The following is a 15153-nucleotide window of genomic DNA, read 5'->3' as shown; positions in this document are numbered from 1 at the left end:
CCAAGGAATCATTATTTTAGATATTTACAAATTCGTGATTATACAAGAAAACAATTTTCCTCCTTCCCGGCCGCCCCACCTGGTGGATGGATGGAAGATTGCCTTGGCCTCAAACCTTGTCAGGGAGGCTATATCTCAAAGCTATATAATATTATTCAAGAAACCTCTAGCCCTTCCCTTAACCACCTTAAGGGTGCCTGGGAAGAAGAAATGGGCATAGAACTGACCGATGAGACCTGGCGGTCTGCAACTGAGAACATACATAAATCCTCCGTCTGTGTGAGGCATGGAGTACTTCAATTTAAAGTGTTCCATCGATTAAATCTGTGCAGGAGCAGGCTTGCCAGGCTGTACCCTGAGGTGGATCCCACATGCCAGAGGTGTCATTGTGCCACGGCTACCCTATTGCACATGTTTTTCTCCTGTCAGTCCATTGCCCCATTTTGGTCTTCTATATTTGAAACGTTTTCATTGATGTATGGTCAGAACATACAACCAAATTCCATAATAGCTGTGTTTGGAGTAGCCCCTGAGGGGGTCTCCCTCTCTAATTGCCAGTCACACTCACTTGCATTTGCAACCCTTATTGCCCGCCGTCTAATCCTCCTCAAATGGAAAGACCGGACTCCACCATCTCACGCCCACTGGGTGAGGGATGTGATGGCACATTTACAGCTGGAGGAGCTGAGGTATTGTAGCTAGGGATGTGTTAACAAATATTACAAGCTCTGGCAGCCTTTCCTTTACTATTTTGACAAACTCCCACCCCCCCCCCCCCCCCCCCCCCAACCTTCCCTTTTTAAATCTACTGTTTATTTTAGTGGATTGTATTATTTATTTTGTTTATTTTATTATTTTATTTCTTTAAGTGCATCTGTGGGTGTGCATCTGTGGGTGTGTATGAATATGTGTATGTGCGTATATATATACAGTATATATATATACATAATATATATATATATATATATATATATATTATGTGTATGTGCTTGCACAGTATATGTACTGCAATGACTTTGTATTTGTGGTACAAATGTAATTCAATTCAATTGTATGATTACACATCTGCATTTTCATGTGCCCTGCGTTGTTTTGATATAAGTGAAAATCAATAAAGAAAGGTGAAATAAAAACCTCCTTGTTTGCCTCTTTATGTCAGTTTGGTATCATTGCTGCTCATCTTGAATAGACTACTGTATAAAGAAGAAGAAAAAGGGCTGCAGGTCCACTGCTCACCAAATATGTTTTTGAATAACCTCGAATACCCTTAAAGCTGAAAGTAAAGAGCTGCACTGTATTGAGAAATGGAGTGTGAGAACATTTCAAGTTTGAATCCAGTGGGCAATCAACCTTTGTGATAGCTGATTGTGTTTCAGATCCTCGCTCTGACCACATCTGACCTTTTCTCATGTCAGCTCCTGCGGTGGATTAGTCTTGGGGGTTCGTATGTTGTCATGCAATGATCAGTGACTGGATGTGTGTCCTCCCGGCGATGCTTTTGGGTCTGTTAAAGAGAAATTCATATGCAAATTCATAGGTTCATATGAGTATTTAGTGCTCTGCTGTGACATGTCTCCATGCTCTAATGTTCAAAAAGCTCTTTATTGTTCTCATACTGCCTGTGCTGCAGCACCTCTTTTCACCCTCTGTCTGAAACCAGAGCCCAGTCTGCTCTGATTGGTTAGCTGGTCGGCTCTGTTGTGATTGGTCAACCGCTTAGTAATGCCCGGCCCCTTAGTCTATCACGTACAATGAGTTGGAGCGCCAGCCAATAGAAGTGCGAGTGTTACAAAGTGATGTCATTATGTACTGTAATAGAAGTACATTGTTGCTGCCTTGTGAGAACAATGTCTCTCCGAAACATACATTTTTCATGATTCATGAGAAATATGCCAACAACGCATTTTTCAGATGTTCTAAAAATATAAATATTCGTACTTATCAGTTATATTATTTAAATGAATAAAAAACAGTTATTTTGGAGAGTTTTCACTATGTCAGTATTGCAACAGTATTGTTTTTTTGATAGTAGGAGCATGTGGACACTTGTTTGTGCGTGACCACTATTAGCACAATGAGAGCATTGTTGGCATTTCACTGGTGATCTTTTGCACTTGTTCACTCTCTTTCATTCTTTATTAGCTCACATCACACGTGTGACCTTTACTGTTCTCTTATGAATGGCATGGTCAGATTTACTATAAGCTCATCCAGCTGTACTATGGAGCCTTAATTCCTTATTTTATTAAAAAATAAATAACCTGGATGTTAGGGCTTCCAGATAGTCACACACATCTCCCAGAAGAGAAGGATCAGGACAGGTGAAACTGATAGGGAGGATGACATCGATAAAAGGAGGGGAAAAGCCAGCAGAGAGCGATGCTGCTCGGTCTGCCTTCCTCCCTCTCTCCAAGCCCTGCAGGCTCTTCACCATCATAGGAAGAGACAATGATGAACTCAAGAAGACTATTTATAGCCCACTATGGGCCAACACTAGCCCTCTGTTTCTGCTCTGTGGACATCCGCCCTGGCTTGTTGTGTAGTATGTGCACATGTGATTGTGTTCATGACGGAGAGGGAGAGGAGAGGAAGAGAGGAGTAGAGTGACAGAGACTCAATGGATTTAATCCAGAGGAAGAGGAGAGGATAAGAGGCAGGGCTGAGGCTGGGCTGGGATCCATCCATCAGCGTGCGGAGGAGTGCTGAGAGCTTATTGGACTCTCATAGAGGAATTCAGCACAGTCTCTCTCTTTTTTCCCCGTTTGACCTGACTGGCAGCCAGGACTCCTCCCCTGGTAATGGTCTCTCTTTTTGGCAGAGGGTTTCACAGAGGCTTTGCCAACTTGTCAGGTGAGGAGGTAGACCCGGAGGAGGTGAGTTCATGCTGAGAATGTGTTTGAATAGCCGTCACTGTGTGAAAGTGTTTTGATATTTTACTCGGTGGTGTAACATGTTAAATCCATTGCGGCTGTTTGGAGTTTTATTTCTCCCAGAGTAATCTATTAGAGTCTTGTTTTGCATGTTTAAGATGCATGTTTTTCTATGTGTATTAACTTCAGTGTAGAGCTTGTAAATCAATGGGTTGACATACAGTTACACCAATCTGCTTCTGTTTTCATCATTTATAAATTATACAAAGTGTTTTTTAATGCTAAATACCAAACATGTACAGCTCCTGTTCCTCAAATGGTAATATTCTCCGGTTTTCTTGTTTTTTAAGAATTTTACACCACATGTGTTTTCGGGTTTAGACTTGTGGTTGGACGAGATGTGACATTTAACTTGGACTTTGAGGTGTTTTGATGGGCATTTGTTTCACTTTTTCTGACTTTTTCAGCACTAAGCCATTGATAGGATAATCAACAGTTTTTTTTAATATAGGAAAATATTCGTAAAAGCCATCCTTTGCTAACATAAATCCCACTCATTAAACTAAATGCCTTTTTCCCCCGTATTAAGTCAAGTCACTAATCCGCCCTAAATGTAACTTTATAGTAATAAAGCTCTTGTTTATTTTGGAGTCCCAGTCTCTGGAAAACAAAAGCAAGCTGTTCAAACACAAGAAGCCACAAATAGTTTGTAATATTTCATTTACATGGATCAGGATATGGAAATACAACCCTTTGTTCGTCCATGCATTTCAGGGGGGAAGTGAGATCATTCCGGGATGGCAGAGGGAGTTTGGCAGGATGTGTGAGCTGCACGGCCCTCTCTGTCTGATTCAACAAGCAGCAGTTTGATCATGTTTCACTGAGTTTAAAGTGCTGACTTCTGCTCTGCGGCACGCACCGTGGCCATAATGAGAGGGGAGGTGATGCAGTTTCATAAATTAGTCAGTAGAGGTCATGTATGGGCAGAGATTGTGTTTTAAGTGGTGTTGAGGCACAACCTGATTTCTCAATTTCTGGCTTTCTCTCTTCTCTCATGTACTTCTTACTGTAATCCACGCTGATGCAAAAGGTGACGAGGCTTACTAACTGAAGCAGAACGTGCAGAGCGCATTGCAGCGTCAAGTGCACAATTAATAAGCTGGGAGAGTAGGCTGAGGGATGAAGGACTTTGCTATCTGTTCAATTCTCTCGTCCTGTGTGTACCTGCATGTGATCCTGCGGATTCTTTATCTCGGCACCTCTAATTAAGCTGTGATTATGTTCAGCACTGTGCAAGAGATATAATAATGTAGATAGCAATGTGAATCTCTCAAGGTCAGACAGCAGTACGTATGTGTGTCTGTGTGCAAACTAATAACACATTTCTGAGTATGTCCATGTCCAGCCAGTGCCTGTCTTTGACTGTAATCCTCACTTATCTCATGTCTGTGACTCAACACAGACGATGCAGGGTTCTTATTTCCAAACTGCCTCTCGTCTATAATCTCTCCGTATGAACTTAAGTCATCCTGCAGAGCAATTAACTTCAAGGAGAGGCAATATGCACGAGGCGAATATATCATAACTTGCATCACACCACCCGTTGCCCTGTGTCTTCTCCCCAGTTGTGCTGTCGGCACACGCCACATGTGGTCATGTTTCACCAAATGACCTCGGCCTGCACTAATTCAGACTTGTAAGATGATTGTGTGAGTCATTCTGAAATATTTGGCATCACAACACACAGGGAGGTGATGTCTTAGCCAGTGTAATCCTGACGCAAAGATGATGTGTGGAAAATGTGAATGTTATCCCATGTTGTCACCACATCCTCGCTCCTGTCATTCAGTTTTCCTGAGCTGACACCTCTGTGCCGGCTTCCTTTGGCCCAGATTCCCTCCGAGGGAGCCTGTGCCCTTTAGGCAGCCAACTACAAACGTGCAGTGACAATTCAAATCAGTCCAGTCCACTGGCGCTGGCTGTGACTCAGGACACTCAGCGCCAGGCGGAAAAGATGCATACGCAAACTGTGACAGAAAGAGAGAGCGAATCAAGTGAGTGCATAGGGTGAGAAATGTTTTGGAGTTTAACAAGGAGAGAAGGTGTCCAGTTTTGGCTCAGCCCTTTTCTTTAAGAGAGACTTGGACTGGAGCAGTGCCAGGTCCATTTGCAAGTCAGAGAGAGCGCCTTCTCGCTAAGTAGTGTGAACCACGGGCTGCATCTGCAGCAGAGGAGCTGTCTAGAGTATTGTTATGCAAGCAGGAAGGGAGCAGTCTCACTTTGATCAAAGCATCGGACAGAGGCGGGGATGCTCCGGTCCTCGTTGGAGCTGGAGGATGCTGTACGCTGTCCTTTTCGGGGAGTAGACGGACCGTGCAGCGTACTTTACATGCACAGTGCTTGGAGGAGCAACTCTGCACTGCGGGATCAGGAAATTGATGAACTGATGGACACCTGCTCATCACTCCGCATCCTTTGCACTTGCTTCTGAGCCGCTAAGTTTTGTCAACCTCATTTTAGGTAAGTTTTAATTCCTTTTTGAATACAGAGGATGAGTCACAACAATAAGAATATCTAAAGTAGGATTTGTGATCGGCAAAGCCAGCTGCACAGTTAGTTTTGTAATTACATTACATGTCACTTGTTAGATGCTTTTATCCAAAGCGACTTACTCAATACTGTGGACATTGGGGTGAAGAGTCTTGCCCAGGGACACAACGACATGCTGATTGCAGTGGGGTTTGAACCTGTGACCCCCTGATCCGAACACCAATGCACAACCCACTACACCACACGCCTCTAATTGGATTAATCATGTTATTGATCTGAACTTTCCATTCCCTTACATGCTGACCTTGTTGACTAAATCAGATAAAGAAGTGCACCACTACAAAGTGCATTTCACTGTAGTGTTGGTGAGCATGTGAGCTGTTGGCAGACCTTTTACAATACAGTGTCCCGTGATTGGCTGATATATTTCAGTCATGTGTGGCTGCAGGCAGAGAGACAGAGGCCAGGCAGCTGAACTAAGTCCTCCAAATACTCATCGGGGAGTCGTCGGGGAGTCATGTGCCCAGTGATGGTCTGGGATGTACTGCTGACTCGTACCAGTGTCTGTGCTACATGCTTCCACTGCATCAGGATCAGTTCACACTCATCACCTGAGTTTACAATGAGATACAGTAGGCTGTGATTATTCATGCAGTGCTGTCTGATTGAGTCAACATGAGATCTTCAGAAGCAATATCTTTGAGATATGAGGCTTGATTGATTTCTTTCAAATAAAAATTTCAACACACAGATACGTTTTATATGATACACAAATGTATGTTAACGCTATCGCAAGATATGTTTTGGAAATTGTTTCTGTTTTTACCAGAATATTACTTTTTTACCCTACTTGTAGGGAAACAACCATGTTCCTTAGAAGCTGCCTGCTCTAATCAATGTATTATATATATATATATTGATCAAATGAATGAATGTGTGTCCTCCATACTGTAGTTATGAAAACCACAGATTATTATCACCCTACCCTCTCAGAGCTACACAGCGCTTTAGCGTCTTTCGGCTCATTGTTTTGGTCTTCTAATATTTGTTAGATTTACCTTTCATCGTTTTTGAAATATTGTGATTGATTTCCTGGATATCTCCCAACCCTAATCATAGACACATAATCCCAACCTTAATGCTAACATGCCCATGTTTAACATATGTGATGTTTACAATGTTGACTATCTTAGTTTAGCATGTACACTGTTAAAAACTCTTAACACAAAGTATCTGAGGCTGATGGAAATGCCATTCATTTTGCAGGAGTTAGGTCACAAATCAAAGTATGTACATGATAGTTTTATGTGCATCACCATGACACATTCTGGCTGGTACCTAACAATATTTATGTTCCATACCCAGCCTTTGCACACACTAATGCACAAAAAGCAGGCCATAAAGTAATTAAATTCAAGATAGTCCATGCATGGCCCTGGGAATACCACTAATGGAGGGGGAAGTCATTGCCAATAAAGTAGATATGTTGCGTGTGTGCAACTTGCTGCACTTTTGAACTTGGATAACTTCACTGTCACTTTGAATTATGGTACGATATCACAGAAATAGTGTCCTGTGGTAAGACAACAACTACTTTGGTGGTGGAAATGCTGCTGAAGGCATACTTTTCTTTCTCGTTCACTGCCTGCATCGTGCCCCACTCTCAGGAACCCTGCATAAAGCAGATGCTTTGTAGCTTCCTCCAGATCAGAGAAGTACTGCTGCAGGCTTTGGGGTTACACTGAGCTGCTGCACAGTAAATCCATAGCTGATTTTAAATTACACATATCATCAAAATAATTATGATTATATAATATTAGAGCACGTGAATGCTCAGTGATGATGGGAAATGCCATGCCGGAGAGAATCATGTTCAGAGGGGTTTTTGCTGCCTCTTAAATGCCACGTCTCTGTGTGTCTGGTGTGTTTGTGTGTGTGTGGTTTGTCTGGTTTGGAAAGTCTCTTCCACAGACACGCTCCACTGGCAGACATGTTCCACCTTGGCTAACCCAAAATGGCGGCCTCGGAAAACTTGATCCATATTTTATGTGTTCTATATAAAACTGTTTTATATAATATTTAAGTTTTTAGAAACAATATTTATCAGATCTGCTACAAAGATGTGATTTCAGAGACCACAATGTCAACATGAATAGTTTTAGGCAAAACCATGAGGGGGATTTCCCCACTATGGCATATTTCTGCTCCAGTTGTCCGTTATAAGAACACATTTAAATAGGTATGTGGCTTAAGGTGTTAACCTTGCTGTCTTTAAAAAAAACATTACGTTTGGTTTGTAAAATGAACTTTACTATTTTGACTTCTTTCATAAGTAATTCTTCATTATTGTGTTTGCTCGAAGTGTAGTCGTACACACATTTGAGACATTGAATTAAGTTTAGTTCTGCAGTCTTAAGTCTTCAGGTTGCATTTAATGTCCCTGCCAACATCTTGACAGCTGTCGAGTGGCATGTTGCCGCCCCGTTTCTCCCTGAAGACATGACATTTCAGTTCAGCTTTGTCCTCTGGGAGCTGAAGCTGAAGCGGACGTTGATGGAAGGACACAGAAGGCTCTTAGTGATAACACTGTTCAGACAAACTGACAGGGCCGGTCTGTGAATCCTTTTAGACAATATGGATGTTATTTAGACTTGAACAGATTCCATCTTGCTAGAGATGTTGACTTTAGTTGAATATGTGGAGACCTGGATGTTATCTGCTGTCGGTTTAAGGCTGTACTAGAGTGTTTTATGTTTCACAGTCTCACCAATTTATAGGCAATGAAACCCAGATGTGGACTGTACCACTTATTATATGCCCAAGCGTAACATAATTAAGGTACAATAGGAAAACCATTGTGTTTAATTTAAGTTCATGATGCAGCCCATTCAAAACATTTAACTATTGTTTCAAGTTCCTGCGTGTCTGAGTATGAAATGTTTCTTTATTGAAATAAATCCAACTTTCTTGTGAAAACCTTATGGTACTCACAGGGGAAAACATGTTGAATGAGGGTTTATTTGTTGATTAAGATCACAACATCAAGAGATTTTTATTCAAAACTGTATTTGATTGCTCCATTATTTACTCATGGCTTCACACGGTCAAAAGCTGGTTTTAATCTTAAAGAAGAATTCTTTATGTCCTAAAAGCAACATGTTATTCCTAACTTGTTTTACTTGTACAGATTAAAAACTTGAATCACAAAAATAAACTGTTCCTTTATGCTTGCACTTACTCGCAGAGAAATAGAAAATGTACACATAACCTTATCATAGCCCAAATATAATACACTATTCTCAACATACTTAAACTGTAGAATTGACAACAAATATGTCCGAGTTAACTATGATTCCTGTGCTTCTGAAAGGAGGGTCTAATGTGGGTAACACTGCAGATGGAGAGGGTCAGCACTACAGTTGGTCAGTTTGAGTTCTGCGCTGTTAAAGCCGGAGCTCAGCGGTGCCACTGAGAGCCATATGTACACGTGTTTTCACTCCAACCGTTTACTGTTCACTAATTAGTTCCTCCCCTTCTGGCTTAAGGTGTGTTAATAGTCAAATGAAGTGTTACTGTTATAAATAAAAACCTCCATAAATTTCTGCTAAGCATATGGTTGTGCTATAGCAACCTGGTATACAGTACCATTTTCCATTTTTGATTTCTGAGTGCTTGATGGAAATAAACGGTGGCTGATGTGTTCTCTGCCGGCTCTTGAGACAAGTTGACAACTGTGACGGCTCTCAGGAATGTGAAGAGCAGATGCTCAGTACGTCAGAAAACTGTGACTTTTACTGTTCCAAAGGAAGGAACAATTCCTGTTACTCTGACTAAAATGTGAGTGTTCCAACGTAAAGCTGTGGTATTGGGTTAATAATGATCTAGGTATAATGACACACTGATGCTTCGCAGGTTCTTATCCAACAGCATATATACATTTTAGCTTTCTACTTTTTCTGTACCATCTCAAAAACATGTATACATCTCATTGTTAACATATAAGACAAAAGTATGGTCTAAAAAGCAAGATGTGTGTAAATTATTGGTAGTTTAAATGAACAGATGAAAGAAGTTTTACACACCTACAACATAAATACACTGTTGATTATTGGTTATTCAAAAATGGATTAAGAAAGTGAATTACAAATACTGGTTCTGCACAACATGAGGCTATAACACACTGCGCCTAAAGGAAAACAACAAGTCACACAATTATATATTCCTGGCCTATAATTTATTATTTTTGAGCTATGGTTTTAAAGAAACAAGTGCATGCTTCATCCCTATAGGCAGTGCAGAAGAGCAAAGAGATCATGCCTGACTATAGCTCAAAATGTGAGAACATACAGTGTAACATCATCTTTTATGACAAAATGCACTACTTAGTTAACCAAAAATGTACTTTTGTTTTCAAACACCCTGGCAAAAGATACTTTAGTTCTTCAAATGTTAGTGGCAAATTCAAAAGATAATTGGTTAATGTTGTTTAGCTAAACACATAATGTGCCTGAATCGTAAATGCATTAAGTGAGCAAGATTTTTGGCGCTATCTTCTAACGTTTTCTGACTGAAGTTGCTATGAAAGCGGAAATATCAAAGAAGTGATCATTAGGTCTTTGCTGGCAAAACCTCACACACATGGAAATATTTCAATTCACCCCACATTTCACCATTTATATGTTTTCAATTGGATTTAGACACAGGGAAACAAAAGCTCCACACATAACTTACGGCTGTCTTTCTTACTGGCCTCAAGGATGAAAGTGAAAAACCTTGTTTTATTTGTTTATGCATGCAGTAAGTCCCTTCAGGACAATTTGAAGGTCTGTAGCTGCAGAGTTTGGGAAGTGCATGTCCAACGCACCTCTCTTACCTGTTCTAAAGAACCCGTTTCATAGGATTGATGGGCCACCACAGACAACCGCCCACACGTTAACTCATAACAGCGCAATAAGTATGCTGTAAAAAACACTTTACTATTCAAACATGAGCTCCTGTTCACCTTAGAGAACTGTGCCGGTTGCATAAGTGCAGCATGACGGCAGATGCAGGTTGTTTCAGTGTGCATAAGGGATTGACAATACAACATCCTGTGCTGCTTATGATCCTTTTTCTGATCCTTTTGGGGCAATGTCTGTTTTTGTCCCAGGTTCAAATAAATCATTTATGTGAGAGCAGCAATGTAATCTGGGATATTACGTGGATATGCGGGTAGGCCTCATTGACCCTGCTCAGCTTCAAGGCAGCAGACACCACTAGACTCATGTCTGCAGCTGAATTGAAATTGAAATTCTGCCTTTGATATGAACTTTTTTAAATTAAGACATCCAGCTCTGCCTGTGTTTCTTTAAAAAGGAAACCAGGTCATGAAAGAAATGTCGCAGCAGCCTATTGGAATGAAAACCAGCAGGAGTGCAGAGGTTTGTAAACTGCTTTTAAACAGTAAAGGTATCGTAAAACACTATCATAAAATATGATATACATGGATTTAAATAATTGGGTTTATGTTGTGAGAAGTTTAAGAGTGTTTATTATGAACACTGTGCATTTAATCTGCTCTCATATATTATATTTATGCTCATAATACATTAAATCAATCTAAAAACCAAATCGGTTCAAGAGCCAGACATTGGACCATTGCAAGCTAATGCGGTTTTGGATAACAACTTGAGGGTTTGATTGGTTAATTAATGTATATGCATTTAACTGCTCCTACAGTATTTAGCAGACAAAGCTTCATCTGTTATTTGAAATGGTTATACCTCTTTACTGCAGCTTCAAAAGTTTATGTTTTTAATAAATAATACACAATATATACAGTATATATATATATATATATATGAATGAAACCCTGCCAAAGCCTGCCAGTCAGGGGTGCCACCCACACCATGACACATCTTAGCTTATAATCAATTTAGCTAATCATCACACTTACTAAATATATGCTTCATTCAATCTGAAATGGTGCATTTACTTTTTCTCCTTTGAATGTTAACGTTTAGTTTTACAAAAGCCTATTTATTTAAGTGGTCCACTTCCACTCTAATACACTTTGGGGAAACACTTAGATAATACAATACTAACATTAAATATTACAGCAACTAAAGATGCACTTAATTCAAGCTTTTTATGCATTTTCGGGTTCCCCCTGTTCCTGTAGTGTGTTTATAAAGGTTTTCTTTTTACATGTAAATGTTCTGCAAAGGCTAAAATCACAATGTTCCCTGGGAGTTGGAACTTTTTTCTATCCAACAATGTGCTCCAATAGGTTGTACGTGATAGGCTAAAGGACGGGACATCAGAATGCAAATACTGTATGAACCTTAAAAGCTAAATATGTCCTCTTTTAACTTTAAATCAGAGATCATTTACCTTTAATTAGGGTGTGGCTTGAAGTTCTTGAATGTATCAAGAGAATATTTCCTTAATGTATACTGTAACCTGATTCAATATGAAATGTTAAACCCTTAAAGGTTACAAATAAATTCAACTTATCTAATATTTAAGTATTTATACCGACTGAGGCTGAAGCATTATTCAGGGTGTCGATAATGCCATGCAGCCACTGGCCATGGGTATTCACTTATAAAGGATAAATCCCTGTAATGGGCCAGCAGATTATCTAGCCCGCCCGAATGCCCACTCTAATCCTTCGTGTCACAAAAAGTACAGTTGGCTTTAATAGAAAAGGCTGTGTCAGCATTTCAGGTTTTAATGCTAATCTTTGACTAATGATGTTTATCCGACATGACGACAAAGTGACATTTTTAAAGGTGATGACAGGACAGAAAAACATGGCTTTAACTAAACGCGGGAGAGTGCTGCTGCAGTGTGTCGTAATGCTGTTGTCATGTGGGATGGACGAGATGGGAGACTCTGGCTTTTATTGATGTGGAAGAGACGATTCGATTTGGAAATACAATTATTCTACAACAGGAAACGCTTCTTTAGAACGTGCTGCTATGCGAAATGTACCATCTGAGATCGTGTTACAACTGTGGTATATCTCTCATTCTTTGACACGGCACGTTTATTCACTAGTCTGGCCATAATGTAGTCTGACCTTTAGCTTGCTGCTTTATTGGCAGATGAGGCTGCAGTAAACACACAATATACTGTAACTCCCATTAAAAACAGAAAAGGCTATTTAGTGCCACCTACACAGGTATGTTTATGGATTAACAAATACAAATATATGTGTTTAACGTTTATACCATACAGTAGTCTAGACTAGTTTGCTAAGCGCATCCGAACTTTGGTCTCCATAAATTAAAGATGATAGTATTACATTTATTTTCTCTTTTCTTATTTTACATGACCTACATGTTATGTACTGTATGCTACACACTGTATTTCCTGTAGTTTGGTTATGGAAAAGAAAAAAGGGACATTTGATAGCATCACATCAAATAGTTGCTGAGATAATTCAGTTTTGGACCAAAATGGTTGACTGACTGGCATTGCTACCCTTTATTAAGATGACTTAATTCATGTCAAATGTCTTAATAGGCAAATGGATAACACATTAAATGGAATGTTATTCTCGGAAAAGTTCATTCATTTGCATTTAACCACATGAATGTTACATTTCATATGTTTTCATTTGAACAAATGCACAAAACTAAAAAAAGAGTGCTTTGAGTATCACCCATTTAATAAAAAATTAAAATAAAAATCCCAAATAGCTCAAAACTGATGTTGCTGGAGGGAAGACTTACACTAAGGGTGGTTTTCAGCCGTCACACACAAAAGAAACCCAAAGTCTGAACTGGTATCACCTAACAGTGTGCCTTCAGCCAAATGTAAGAAGAGCTCGTCCCTTTCATGTTAATCTGCACCTGTAAAAGTGTCTTTTTGTGCTCTATGTGTGCATGCGTTTGTAGCTCTTCATACAATGCGAGTTGACCCAAGTGTTTGCCCCAGACAGAATTCCTCTCAGAAAGAGCTAGGACACAGTAGGAAGCAGTGCAAATCTGGGACTTAATGCTATAAATAAAAATTAGATCAGGCCTCTCGTAGAAACTAGATAGTGCGACAATGTTGAGAAAATGGAATTACGCAGATACTGATGTACTCGTTCAACTCTATTATCTGCATAGAGAGAGAGAGGGAGAGAAACTGGAGCACAAAGAGACTGAAACAGCAGGAACAAAACAACTCTGTAGAACAATATTGCAAGTAATAGAAAAATATCCACATTTTACAAGATGACATTTGGCACAGAAAGCATCTTAATTGCTAAAATTGTTCACTTATTGATGATTTCCAGATTTAGTCAACTATATTTCAGGAGTTCTTTATTTTCTTCCAAATTAGATTAATAGCATTCAGGAAGTAAAGTCTTCTTGTATCTTTGAGAGCATTATCAGACACTTAGCAGTTTGAAAGCTTCTCCAAAGTGAAGCGATGCCACGCTGACATGTTGTCGGCCTGTCTGAGTAGCTTTAGTCTGGCCCTAAGGGCTGATTATAGGTTTGGAGGATTGAAGCAGTTTTAGCTCCTCGCTCCACTGGCTGTTGCTTTGATGATGGCATGTTAAAAGGCTGGCATGTTAAAAAGGAGCTTAAAGTCCCATCCAGACATGAGCCCCGGGGGGTGGGGTGGGGTGGGGGGGGGAACAAAGCACAATGTCACCAGGGAAAGATCGAAATATGAGTCGCTAATACATCTGTTGATAAAAGGTGGAATGTGTGAAAGTGACACTAGAGAGGAACGTGTCTGGTGCTGCTGATGTGAAGATATGTAGTTTCCATTCACCTCTCTCATTGGCGTGTTGTTAGCATTGATTTGCCCCCACTCACTTTAAAGCAGCACGTGGGTCTAAATTGTATTACGGTAAACTGCATCATACCGTTAAGTGAAGCTCGTCTCTGTGGAAAGAGAAAGTGAGTCGGAGCCGCTCTGTTGTATTCTCTGTGTCTCTGTGTGAGGATTTACTGATGTGGGACGTTTGTTTAGTCAGGTAAGACGAAACATTTCATACGTGAGACGTGAGAATATGGGGTTTTGATTTTATTTGAGGTTTTCATTCATGTCATTTCGGTATTATAGTTTGTTAAGTATAGTATGTGAAGGAAACTGCTTTATAACCTGATTGGCTTACTGTTGCATTACATGTAGTCTGCATGGGGCAAACATAACTAAATATTACATTATCCTAAAAGTTACTGTTTAACTTATTGTTAATTTCTAATTGTTTCATGTTAAGTTTCAGCTTTAGCTCACATCCATTTCTTACTTTTGTTTTAATTGGAACGACCAAATCAATTGCTCTTGTGACCTTTGGAAAGAAGGGAAGACCAGCGTGTAAAGTCTTCGTACAAAGGTAGGATTACAGCATAATGCGCAACCAGGAAACTTTTTTAAAATGGCAGACATTACAAGAAACAAAAGTAGACTTTTAACCGGAGAACAAAATGCTCATTCAACCTGTCACAAGTAATAGTTCATGTTTCTCGGAGAAACTTCGTTGAAAAATTACAAAAATATAATGGGAAATGGGTGTTCGTTAACCGGTGACTAGTTCCAATAAAGCAGGGGTGTCAAACTCAAATACACAGTGGGCCAAAATAAAAAATCGGTTCAATGTTTATTGCAAAACGTATTGAAATGAACTTATTGCACATATTAAACCTGGAACTAACAAAGCTTAAAGGGGACCTATCATGCAAAATGCACTTTTGTACGTCTTTTATACATGAATATGTGTCCCCGGTGTTCCAGGGAACTCACC

The 15153-nt window shown here is 39.9% G+C and overlaps 1 protein-coding gene across 2 annotated transcripts in view; it reads left to right on the top strand.

Moving 5' to 3' along the window:
- Positions 1-2786: 2786 nt before the first annotated feature.
- Positions 2787-15153, top strand: part of LOC307041767 (neuron navigator 1-like) — a 31766-nt gene continuing 19399 nt past the window's right edge. The window contains exon 1 of one of the 2 annotated variants that reach the window (XM_079685291.1): positions 2787-2873. In XM_079685291.1, the coding sequence (XP_079541417.1) occupies positions 2799-2873 (75 nt within the window). In that variant the 5' untranslated portion in view covers positions 2787-2798. Of the gene's footprint in view, positions 2874-5267; positions 5391-15153 lie in introns of those variants that run through there. The other variant, XM_079685292.1, reaches the window with a different exon arrangement.

The sequence above is a fragment of the Notothenia rossii genome (genome assembly GCF_949606895.1).
Source record: "Notothenia rossii genome assembly, chromosome: 5".
Lineage (NCBI taxonomy): Eukaryota > Metazoa > Chordata > Actinopteri > Perciformes > Nototheniidae > Notothenia > Notothenia rossii.
The sequence above is the reverse complement of the archived record's forward strand: the minus strand, read 5'-3'. Positions and strand labels throughout refer to the sequence as shown.